Source organism: Tetrao urogallus (genome assembly GCF_951394365.1).
Source record: "Tetrao urogallus genome assembly, chromosome: Z".
NCBI classification, from domain to species: domain Eukaryota; kingdom Metazoa; phylum Chordata; class Aves; order Galliformes; family Phasianidae; genus Tetrao; species Tetrao urogallus.
In genome coordinates, this window is record NC_136816.1 from 54731941 (window position 1) to 54744279 (window position 12339).

Sequence of the window (12339 nt, forward strand, 5' to 3'; positions counted from 1 at the left end):
TCCATTGCCCTTTCCCTGTCCACCTATGTCATCACTCTCCATCATAGAAGGCCACCAGATTGGTCAGGCACAATCTGCCATTGGTGAAGCCATGCTGGCTGTCTCGAATCACCTCTTTGTCTTGTATGTGCCTTAACATAGCTTCTAGGTAGATCTGCTTTGTGATCTTCCCAGGCACAGAGGTGAGGCTCACCAGTCTGTAGTTCCCCAGGTTATCATTTCTCCCTTTCTTCAAAAGTGGGAGTAAAGTTTCCCTTTTTCCAGTCATTGGGGATTTCACCTGCCAGCCATGATTTTTCAAATATGATGGAGAGCAGCTCGGCAACCACATCAGCTATCTCACTCAGAACCCTAGGATAGATATTATCCGGCCTCACGGACTTATATACATTCAGTTTTGTGAGGAGGTCTTGGACTTGGTCCACTGTTACAGTGGGGTGGAATCAGCTCCCCATACCCTCACCTAGAGGTACACTGTCCTGGCAGACATGGAGAGGAATGTGACCACCATTGCATACTGAGGTGAAGTGCCCATTGAGTACCTCAGTTTTTTCCATGTCTGAGGAAGCGAGTTCTTCATCCTCACCTTGGTCACACTCTCCTTGGTCTGTCTCCTCCTGCCTATGTACCTGAAGAACCTCTTCTTGTTATTTTTCACTTCCCTTGCCAAGTTCAGCTCCGTCTGTAACTTGGCTTTCCTGATTTTACCTCTACACGTGCAGACAGTGTGCCCATATTCTTCCCTGGCTACACAACCCTACTTCCACTTCCTGTACATTTCCCTCTTTTCCCTCAGTGTAAGCTGCAGGTCCTTGTTCAGATATGCTGGTTGCCCACTTCCTTTGCTCAATTTCTTCTGATGCTCTTGCACTCTCAGAAGGATGTCCTTAAAGAGCTGCCAGCTCTGTTATGTACCCATGCCCTTAAGGACAGTTTCCCAGAAGATCCGACCTAGCAGTTCCTTGAAGTTTGCTCTCCTGAAGTTCAAAGTCCTGACTCTGATTTTTGCCAGTCCTGCATTCCTTAAGATTACAAACTCCACCAGGACATGATCACTGCAAACCAGGCTGCCTCCAGTCTTAGTCTTTCTAAAGCTTTCCTTCCTGGTGCTTTGGTGAGCACCAGATCCAGTAAGGCTTCACCCAGCTTTAATCTGTCAAATACCTGAATCAGGAAGTTATCCTCAACAGATTCCAGGAATCTCCTGGATTGTCTGCCACCCACCATGCCTCTGTCCCAGCAGATATCCGGGTGATTGAAATCCCCATCAGGACAAGAGCCTGCGAGTGTGAGACTTCCTGCAGTTGAAGCAAGAGGGCCTTGGCAACAGGCTCCCCTGATCAGGTGGCCTGTAGCAGGCCCCAACCACTAGATGTCCTTTGCTGGACCGATCCTTGATTTTAATCCAAAAGCTCTCAACTTGGTCACAGCTGTTACTCAGAAACAGCTCTTCGCAATCTATCCACTTAACATAGAGGGCAACTCCCCCTCTCCTCCTACCAGTTCTTAGGCTTTATTTTGTTTTCTGCTAGTCTTTTATTTTCAAGCTTTGTACTTGGCAGATCTTGTAGTACTGCATATATAAAGTACATGTCCAACTGCCTTGAAAGAGAGTCTTATGTCCGGTTTGTTTAATCCAGCCTGAATTTCTGCATCCTTTTTTCATTTATATTTCATCTGTCTTAGTAGTTTTTTTCCACAGCAATTTGTCGTTCTATTCTTTGTTACCTAGCACATCTTGGATTGACAGTAGCTGTACATGATTTATCTGAGAAGATGGAGCAGTACTTATGTTTACAAAGAGCCCATCCTTCTTACATATTTGATTTAAGTGACCTGCTCAAGCAGTCAGGATTGTAATACTCATAAGATATGCAGAAGAGAGGTTTTTTCTGCAGGTGAGCTTTGTAGATAACTGAGGCTTCTTAAGAGTTTATTCTGTACTCATAAATGAAAATTAGATGTCACTGACAGTTGGGCTTAGAACTGCTGGCACCTAATAAGCTTTCTTCTCCAGAATGGAGTAGATGCATTTTGCATGTTAATAATTGTGTGGTCACCTTCTGAATTTTACCTGGAAATTCTTGAGTTTAGTTGCCATGGGTTGAATCTGCAGTACTGTGTTCATTTCTGGGGCCCCCAGCACAAGAAGAAGGTGGAGCTGTTTGAGAAGGTCCAGAGGAGGTTCATGGTGTTAGAGCTTCACCATTACTGTGAAGGCAGGCAAGGGGAGTTGGAGTTGGTCAGCCTGGGGAAGAGGAGGCTCTGAGTAGACACTATTTTTAATAGCCTTTTATTTCATGCAGGGGACCTAAAGATGAAGACTTTTTGCAAGGATGTATATTGACAGGAGAAGGTGTAACGGTTTTACATTGAAAGAGGGTAGATTTAGATTAGACATAGGAAGAAATTCTTCATTTTGAGGGTGTGATGAGACACTGAAATGATTGTCCAGGGAAGCTGTGGGTGCTCCATTGTTGGAAGTCTTCAAGATCAGGTTGAATGGGGTTTCAAATAACTTCATGTATTGGAAGGAAGAGGGCATGACTGTTTATGAGGGTGAACACTGACAGGACAAAGGAGAATAGTTTTGAACTAAGACAGGGGAGGTTTAGGTTAGATATTTGGAGGAAGTTTTTCACCCAGAGGGTGACACGCTGGAACAGGTTGCCCAAGAAGGTTGTGCATGCCCCATCCCTGGAGGCATTCAAGGCCAGGCTGGATGTGGCTCTGGGCAGCCTGCTCTGCTGGTTGGCCACCCTGCACATAGCAGGGCGGTTGAAACTAGATGATCATTGTGGTCTTTTTCAACCCAGGCCATTCTACAATTCTTTGATTCTTTGATTTCTTTGATTCTTTGAAGTGCTCCTTCCAGCAGAGGTCTGGAACTAGATGACCTTTAAGATCTTTTCCAAACCAAACCATTCTGTGATTCTGTGATCTTTCTTCAAAATTGAAAGTTTACCATAATACTATTTGGGTTTTGATCTGTATAGTCCTCATTTATGTTTGTTTTACCCTGAATCTCTTTCAGGTACTATTCTTTAGTGAAATAAATTGTTTTAGGTATTTGTAGACTTGCTCTCTCCCCACATCTTGCATGGATACAAAGAAGGAGCAAGAGTTTTTCTTCTAGAGGGAAGCTTTCTAGAGCCATGTGATGAGTGATACAGCTCCCACAGTGTATGTAATGACTGTGCATCTTACTGATCAAGAGCTACTGGTGGAAAAAAGCCCCTCTCTTTGTACTGTTTTCTTCAGTTAAGATTTGAAAACAAGCAGTATGGACAAGAGGCAGCTAAGTTGATGGCTCTTTTGCCTTCAAATTCTGTGAAAATAAAAAATATATGTATCTGTTTGATCTTCATTGTTAAATGGATTCCTTGATAATTCAAATTAATGTGGTGGAAGTGGTGTCAAAACCCAGAAAGACAAATTAGTGTGATTTTATTGAATCATGTAGATTAGCAGATGGTGGAATTGAACATTTCAGTACATGAAAATGATGCCAGCTTTAGAAAAAATTGCAAGCAGAAGCTAATGAAAGGGAAAAAAGAAAAAAAAACAACCACAGAACTTGAAGAGAATGGTGCAGGTGGACTCTGAAAACTTAGATTTTTTCTTCTTTTGAGAATAAAGAAGAGAACGTATGAGTGCTGCATAGAAGAAGCCTAAATTATTATTGTGTATTAATTTTGATTATTTGGTTATTTGAATATCTATTCAAACCATTAGAATACTGTTACTCTCTGGGATTGATCTTGCAAAAATATCTAATTGACTGGAAAATAAAATATCTTTGTTAATTTTATTTAATTATCCTAATCTAAGTTTCATTATCATCAAGCTTTCTTATAAAAAAAAATAAAGCAGAATATTCACTAGCCGCCACAATCAATCAGAAGGATTTGGTCTTTGTTTTTCAAAAGTATAAGAGAAACAAAGGGCTCAATTCATGTCTTATTCTCCTATCAGCAACATATTTTGAAATGTAATTGAATGTGAGCAAATACCTTCTTTATACCCATGTGAGAGTAAGCAGATGGAGACCATAAGGGTAAATTTTCAGCTCCATTAAAGTCAGTAACAGCTTTTTATTTGAGTAGTGGAACTGGCCATCTTCTTAAATATTCTTTTTATCGAAGGATGTATGGCATTAATTAATTTTTTTTCCTATTATTATTCACTATTAAAAAACATGAGAAGAACAGTAATTGCTGTGAATTGCATAGACTTTCTGGTGTTGAATATTCTAAGCTCCCTTTTAAGAGAATTCAGGCAAATTTGGATTTTCTCATTAAAGAATTCTGATCCTTGTTTGCTTTGAGGAATCATTTTGCATGAACTTCAAAAGCACTAGGTTCAGACTCTATCCTAAATGATTTAGTTCTAAGTTTGTTTCTGTATAGATATTGAAGGCAGAAAATGTTCAATAAAGTCTTTCTTCGTCATGCTTCAGCTTTGTAACATACAAAACCTAATTATATTCTGACACATTTTGTATAACAACGCTGATTTGAGTAGGGCCCTTTCCAGAAACAGCAAATGGAACATCAGTGAGGGCCTTATGTTGCATTTAAGATGACAGTTTGAGCCACTTTGGTGAGATCAGTGCATATGGAAATCTGAGTTCAAAATTAAGGCTTCATCTAGCAAACTGATCCATGTTTAGTACCTTTAAAAATCCCAGGGACTCCATATGGTCACAGCAGTCTACATGCACAGAGAATTTACTGGATTTGTTCCAAATTTTAAGCTTTGTTATTTTGTCCATGGATTTGGCTTACAGACAGACATTAACTCTGTTAACTCTGAAAGGTATTTATCTCATGATCTGGCTTCTATGTTATAAACTTTTTGAAAACAGCACTTATGTTACTTTTGACAGAAATGACCTGGTGGTCTGGAAGTAGTATATATTTAGGTTAAAAATGAAAGCACAAAGATGTTATTGTCTTTGTTTGCTCTTGCCATCCAAAATAATGGGAGTTTTTCTGGAAGACATTGCAAGGAAATGAGAATAAATCCTAGAAATTCAAAGACATAATAAGAGTGTTCTCACATCACTAGCCATATCATGGATTTGCGTACTCAAAATATGAAGTTATCATTCATGACTTATGACTGTTGCAGGACACATTTATTATGATTAGCTAAGTCACTGGAGGTATTTGCATGTTAACTGCACAAAAGCTTTAGTTTCTGTATTTGACGGATCATAACTAAAATAAAGGAAATTTTCCTTCAAATATATTATTTAGTTTTTGGCAGAAGTGTGTTTTTCATTTTAGTTCATTGTAGCGTGCTCTTAGGACACATATAATCACTGTAAAAAAAAAAAAGAGATGAGAATTACAGTGGCAGTTCTTAAGATTTCTTCTAATGTTTGGTGTTACGATCGAAAGTTACTGTCTTCAGTTAGAATCAAAATCTAAATACTAGAACTTGCAATTAATACTACTTGTTTTGAAGTGCAAGACTGTAGGGAATTCCAGTATGTTCAAAAAGTAAAAGTCAAGTGTTTTGAAGCAGTAGCAGTCTAGAGACATGCTTCTGTAACTTCATAGCGCTGTGGTAGACTGCTTTATGGAGCTGGTGATTACGGAGATTCACTTTAACCATTTTTTTCTTGCTGGCAGGTGTCCCACTGGCTTGTAGCCAGCGGCTGCGAGTGTACTGCAGCTTGTGGTTTACACCAGAGTGTAGAAAATGCCGACACCAGCTGGCTGCACATAATTAAGCTGATTGCTTTCTGACAACTTGATCTATGATACAGATATGTGATAAATATACAAAATAACTTACAAATCTAATTCTCTGACGTATTTTATCTACTTTTTTCTCTTTAACAGATATGATATCTGCACTTATAAGAACAAACCATGTGGAACTCTGGGTAAGATCATAAATAGAAATTTCAGTTTGTATTTGAATTTGTTTCTTTGCTTTATACTCAAATGTTGATTTATTGACTGCTTGGGTTTTTAAAGTTTATGTTTTCAAAATACCGTTTTATGGTTTTATAAATGTGAATAATAGGAGGTAACCTGGATGGGTATATGCTTTGATAGATCACTGGAAGTTTAAGTTAAATGAGCTGCTGATGGATGTCTCATCTCTGGCAGCTTTAATGCTGCTAAAACCTAGATGATTACTCAAATTTATCAAGCAGTAATTAGAGAAGAGAACTTGTCGTTTATTTTTATTTAATCTCTCTCTGTGAGGTAGTACAAAATACAAGTAGAAGACCTCAAGAACATTTTAAAAAATCAAGCTAGGAAAGAAAAGAGCTTTAAGAGTTACACTATTGCTCTGCTTATTCTTGAAGAGTACAGCTTCAGACTTTTCCTTCCATGAACTTGGAAAAAATAACAGTGAAATATAAATTACAGTAATAGCGACACTCCTTAAAACAGTGCTTTGACAATGGAGAAACACATATAGCAATCCTAGGTTTGTTCAGCAGGGTTGTTCTCTTCTTTCCTAAATTTGTCACCAGAAGTTGTTTACTGCAATGTAGTTATTGCCTGTAGTAGTGCTTTAAGGAATTAAAGATACGTTATTCAAAGACTATTGTAATGTTTATGCATTTTTCAGATTTACTCAGAAGTAATTCAAGATACAATTCTAATTTTACTAGTTCAAATTATTAATACTGTGAGCTCATAACTGTATTTGCTTTGTCTTTCCCTGTAATACACTTGTGGCAAAGGAAATTAGTTTACATGAGGAGATATGTATCAGAATTTTTTCGCCAATTGGAAATACAGAGTATCTTAACAGCATGTTTGAGTAAAAGGCAAAATGTAATTATTAATTTCTAAGTGTAATTGGTTTCCTTTGATACCTCCGTGGAAGAGACAAAACTGAAGAGACTGTCTACACTGATGTTGCGAAGTTGTCTTAGCAATTTGAAAGGGAGAACATTCACTCACAAACTGCTTGATATTTATATGTGATATTTTTAATACAGGCCTTTAGTGTACTAGTCGTCTCTTTATCAGATGCAAAAGCAAATTCTGCTCCAAAAATCAAATCATGTATGGTATCAAAGTACTGTTACGAGACCCTTGGCTCTAAAACTGTGACGGTGTACTTCCATTGTAAGCACTGTACTGGAGAAGAAATAAAGCTCCATGGCCCTCTTTTGCAAGGCATTTGATATGCTTAAGTCCCACTGACCTCCGGTAACTAAAGCATAAATTTAAGCTGTCTGTGAACAAAAGTCTCAGGTCTCAAAAGGTTAGAACAAATGTGGATCACTGGTGTTCCAGGAAGAAACAGAAATGAAGGCTTTACAGGAGAAAAGACACCTCTTTTCTGTTGTAGTTTCCTAGAACAAGGAATCTTACATAGAGCTGCACTGAGATAGGCCTCAGATTTTTCTGCAGCAGCTGTATTTCAGCAGGGAAGGCCTCTTCTCCTTTGATCTGAGCTATAGACTGTGTGTTCTTTAGTTGATCTCTGTTACTTTCTGCAGGTGCAGTACATAATTGTATGTTATTAGTATGGTCCTATAAGTCACTAAGCAAGCATTCAGTGAAAAAATTTGAACATAGAGATGACTTCACCACCCCAATATGGTGCACTTTGCAGCAGAACATGGTTGTTGTTACAAAAGTATTACCATGTTATATTCAGAATTTGTTGCGTTGTTAGAATAGCATGTTAGGCATGTGAACTGTAATTACTCTATTTTCTACAGGTTGCATAAAGCAAGCAGTGTACACGCCTGTCAGTGGCCAGAGTTTTTTCTTCTGTTTCTTCATCCTGGTCTCAGTGATAATGTCTCCTTCAGTGATTTGATTTAGAGCAGTCTGTTTTGATTGAAGTTCAACAAGCTGACATTATTGCGTTTTGCCCATGTTAGTTTGGTTATCAGAGTAGTTCTGTTGTGTGCTGACTTGATTTATTGCAGAGAAAAGCAAGTCAGAACATGTACTTCCCAGATATTCCTATGTACACCTAAGGGAGACACTAGGGTCTAAATCCTAATGATAGCCTCTTACATTTTTTTCCTGTTGGAAGTTTTGAACCACGTGTGATGTTTATGTTTGACTTACGGAGGTAAAACTAGTCCAAAATAGAATGACAAACGCACATGCATAGAGATGCATAGAGGAATAGCACTGAATGTCAGTGCTATATTGTACCGACCAGCTCCTGTAGCTCCAGGTTACTTGCTCACGCGGACTCAGCTAGGAAACATTTGCGGTCTTATTGCTAGCTTGCTGGTAGTCCAAACAGAATAATTTGAAGTGCATACTTGTTCATAAAGAGTATGTTATTTTTCTTTTTGCATAGCAAAGTCACACTGTTCCCAGTTAATATTCTGTCACAGTGTAGTTAATTTTGCAGGTAATTTCATCCAAAGAAGGGATTACTGCTTTTTTTCAGATAACCTTAGAAAGGGATACATCAAATAATGTGATGCTTAGAGATTTCTCTAGTGGGTAGCATATTTTGTCTGCAAAATGTTGTGTGATACTCTATTTCTGAAGAATGTGAAAAATAGTGCAGAACAATATTCTGAAAATGCCTGTGCCTTGCTTTCTTTAAAGAAAGTTTTCAGAAGCACTTGTCATATAGAAAGGTTTTAGTTCCAGAAGATAACAGAAGATAAATGGAAAAGACTTCCTTGTTTAAATGAACTTATTAACATGTCTCCCCCTTCTCTTCATTGATGCATGCAGTTTTGTTTTTATAATTTTTTTAAGTACCATATGGTGCTTCTTGTAGCTAAAAAAGTTGCTTGTATGTTTTTATGAACCCACTAAACTTAAACAGATTTCTTTAGAAAAATAATGTGGATACATTTTGCTTTCTTCAGCCTCAAGAATGTTAAAATAGAAATGCTTTTTTGAATTCCCTTTTCTGGCTCAAGTTACTAGGTGGTCCCAAGTTACCAGAAGTAAAATTTATAAATCTAACCCCTAGTCTAGACATTTTCCAGCACTGACTGCAGTTCAAAAAATATTAATGTCTAGCCGGCAAAGTGAAATTCCCCCCAGTGATTTTGCAAATGACTAGAAAGTTAACCTTTTGCCAACTGCTCCTTCTGTGCATAGAGATTATTAAAAAGAATCCAGGCATTTATAACTAGGGCTTTTAAGACTGAAACACCTTGGCATGACCCTTTGTGTCTCCTTCTGTTTATTCAGGCTTGGCCTCTGTGGCTGGAATGTGTGAGCCTGAAAGGAGCTGCAGCATTAATGAAGACATTGGCCTAGGTTCAGCTTTTACCATTGCACATGAGATTGGTCACAAGTGAGTGAGTTTACAAAAAGAATATGTTTTAATGTATCACATTTTTACTACTAGTTTAATCATAGATATCATTTTTTCTGCATGGCTGTACCATCCCTATTCTGGTGCTCCATGTTTCTGTATAAAGTATTCATAAGTAGCTCTACCTTTTATTAATTATATTTTATCAAGAGCTTTAACTTTAGAACTGAAAACTTATTGTTTACCCTTTGATTTCAGATTCCAGTTTAATCTGTGCTTTTGAGATTTGGCTCACAACCCTCCTACTGTTTCATATTTTTAATATTAAGTTTTGAAAAAAATTTCTTTGCCCCATCTCTTACTTGTCTACATTTCTTTATGAAACAAAAGTGGTTGTAAGGTTCTTTTTTGCTTTTCATTATTTTGTCTTAAATACAATTCAAACTGTTTTGAATAAAACATTGCTTCTCTTGTCAGTATTCATACACTATTAGTTTTCTTTCATTCAAGCATGAGATATATAAAAAAGCGATAGCATCACTTGTGAATTTTAAGTGCTAGTGTATCACTTCGAAGAGCATGATGTTATGAGTATGATTAAGTATATGAATTTTAAATTATGTAATTGGTTGTGAAGTACTTCAGGTCTTCCTTCAAAAGCAAGCATTTCTAGTACATTGTGATGACTCTAAAAAGTCCAGGCACTTTCTTTTATAAAGAGGTTTCCTTTTTCTTTACATGGGTTGACTAATGCTGAGTTTATAGGTCCCATGTTTTTCCGATCATTACTTGATACAACTGCTGTAAGTTTAAATGCATATTGAAATGGAAGCGATCAATCTGCTGATAAAGAGTAGGATTGGAATTAAACACTTATTTTTAACACCTATCATGGAGGATAATCACTTGGCAAGTATGATCTCATTTACATTATGCAGTAATGTAATACTGCAGTTACACTGAAGTGGATGAATTCTAAAATCAAAAGCAATTGTATAAAATCCTAGCAAAAATAGTATAACAAAAAATAGTATAACACACTTGTAATTCTTGTCATCTTCATTTTCTTCCTTTTCTTTATTTGTGTGAGTTGAAAAAGATAGAGGAAAATATATTTCTAACATTAAGAAACTGAAGTTCTTGTTAATAGTGATATGCAGTGTTGCTGGGAATTTAAGTCATGTGTTCAAGAAGAAAAAGATATCCACATCTTTGTTCTAATCTATGTGTCATGTAACTATGCACTTTATGAAGGTTATTTCAGTGATACATGAGAAAAATATATATATGCAGCTCTGTTATCATTCAAAACTATCAGGATTACAACGTTTGATTTATAGAAGATAGATTTTAATTTAAGTAGTTAACTTTAAAATCTTTGGTGATAGATGGAAAACTGCCATAAAAATTTCAGCTCTGGATATGAGGAGAGCAGACTCAGGGAACTAGTTTAAATGGTCCCAGGGGAAGCTGTTTTTGAAAGCATTGGAATCCATCAATGCTTATCACTTTTTAAGTATTACTTGTGAGAAGCACAGGAACAGGCTATTCCAAAATGCTGGACATCATGCAGGAAAGGAAGAATAATGCTTGGCTAAGAAAAGAAAGTGTATGGCCACTGGAAATAAGACTGAGTGAAAAGGGAGGAATACAGAGATTCTGTCTGCTGCTGTAGGGAGAAAATTTGTGTCGTCAAAGCTCAGAGTTTAACCAGCCAGTACTGTGGAGGACACCAAAATAGAGTGTTTTAACAGCAAATGGAGGACCAGAGATAGCATTGGTCCATTACTTGGTTAGGTTGATCACTTCTCAGATAGGGTTTCAGACAAAGCAGAAAGGTGTGATTCCTTTTTCAGCCCTGTCTTCAACACCAGTGATATGCCATGGGACCCTCTGAGCCCCATTGTGTATGATGGTGTCTATGATAATTTTAAGCTCCGACACTGTTCTCTGCTTCATTGTCTTCCTTTGAAGGCTTTCAAGGACCTTAGCATCCTTTTTATATTATGGAGCTAAGAAGCACACACAACATTCAGTATGAATTGAATACAGCCTGGGACATGAGCTGCTGGAGAGGAGCTGTGCAGAGAAAAACCTGGGGGTCCTGGTGGACGACAGGTTGACCATGAGCCAGCAGTGTGCCTTGGTGGCCAAAAAGGCCAATGGAATCCAGGGCTGCATTAAAAGTAGGTCAGAGGAGGTGATCCTCCCCCTCTACTCTGCCCTGGTCAGGCCTCACCTGGATTACTGTATCCAGTTCTGGGCTTGCCAGTACAAAAAAGACAGATCTCCTGGAAAGAGTCCAGCAGACGGCCATGAAGATGTTAAAGGACCTGGAACATCTCCCCATGAGGAAAGGCTGAGCGACTTGGGTCTGTTCAGTCTTGAGAAAAGAAGACTCAGAGGTGATCTTATTAACATTTATAAATATCTTAAGTGGGAGTCAAAGGGACATGGCCAACCTCTTTTCAGTAGTCTGTGGGGACAGGACAAAGGGAAACGTCCATAAACTAGAGCGTAGGAGGTTCTGCACCAATACTCATGGGAACTTCTTCACAGTGAGGGTGACAGAGCTCTGGAACAGGCTGCCCAGGAAGATTGTGGAGTCTCCTCTGGAGACATCAGCCTGGATGCTTACCTGTGCAGCCTGCTGTAGGGGCTTGCTTTGCTCTAGATATCTAGAGGTTCCTTCCAACACCTGCAATTCTGTGATTCTGTGAGGCTGTACCTATGTTAATTGCCCAATTGTTAACTGGGATAATTGCCTCTTTTATAGTTCTTCTATCGGTTTGAATATCTTGGATCTCATATTGTTTTATGCAGTTGTGTTTATATTGCAAAAGAAAATGTGGTTTACAGGACAATGTCAGGAGCTTTAAGATCTTAGCAATCAACTAACTAGCATATAGGGTTCAAAATGTTTCATGTTTGTAAGATGGAGGAATGTTTCAGCAGAGTGGAACAGAAGAGGGAGACGTTTTATTTTGCTTTGAAATAAATTGATAAAATATTCTGGCTTTGATAACTTTAGCTATAATGAAGCTTCCAGTTAGGGTATACATTTTACTAGTCAATAAATACTCTGAAGAGTTGTGTTAAAATACAATTTCT

The 12339-nt window shown here is 37.9% G+C and overlaps 1 protein-coding gene across 1 annotated transcript in view; it reads left to right on the top strand.

Annotated features, from left to right (window-relative positions):
* ADAMTS6 (ADAM metallopeptidase with thrombospondin type 1 motif 6) overlaps positions 1-12339 on the top strand; it is a gene marked incomplete at both ends in the record, with an annotated part of 144844 nt that overhangs the window by 42324 nt on the left and 90181 nt on the right. The window contains 2 exons of the mRNA XM_079548422.1: positions 5853-5896; positions 9162-9267. Coding sequence (XP_079404548.1) covers positions 5853-5896; positions 9162-9267 — 150 coding nt within the window. The remainder of the gene's footprint in view (positions 1-5852; positions 5897-9161; positions 9268-12339) is intronic.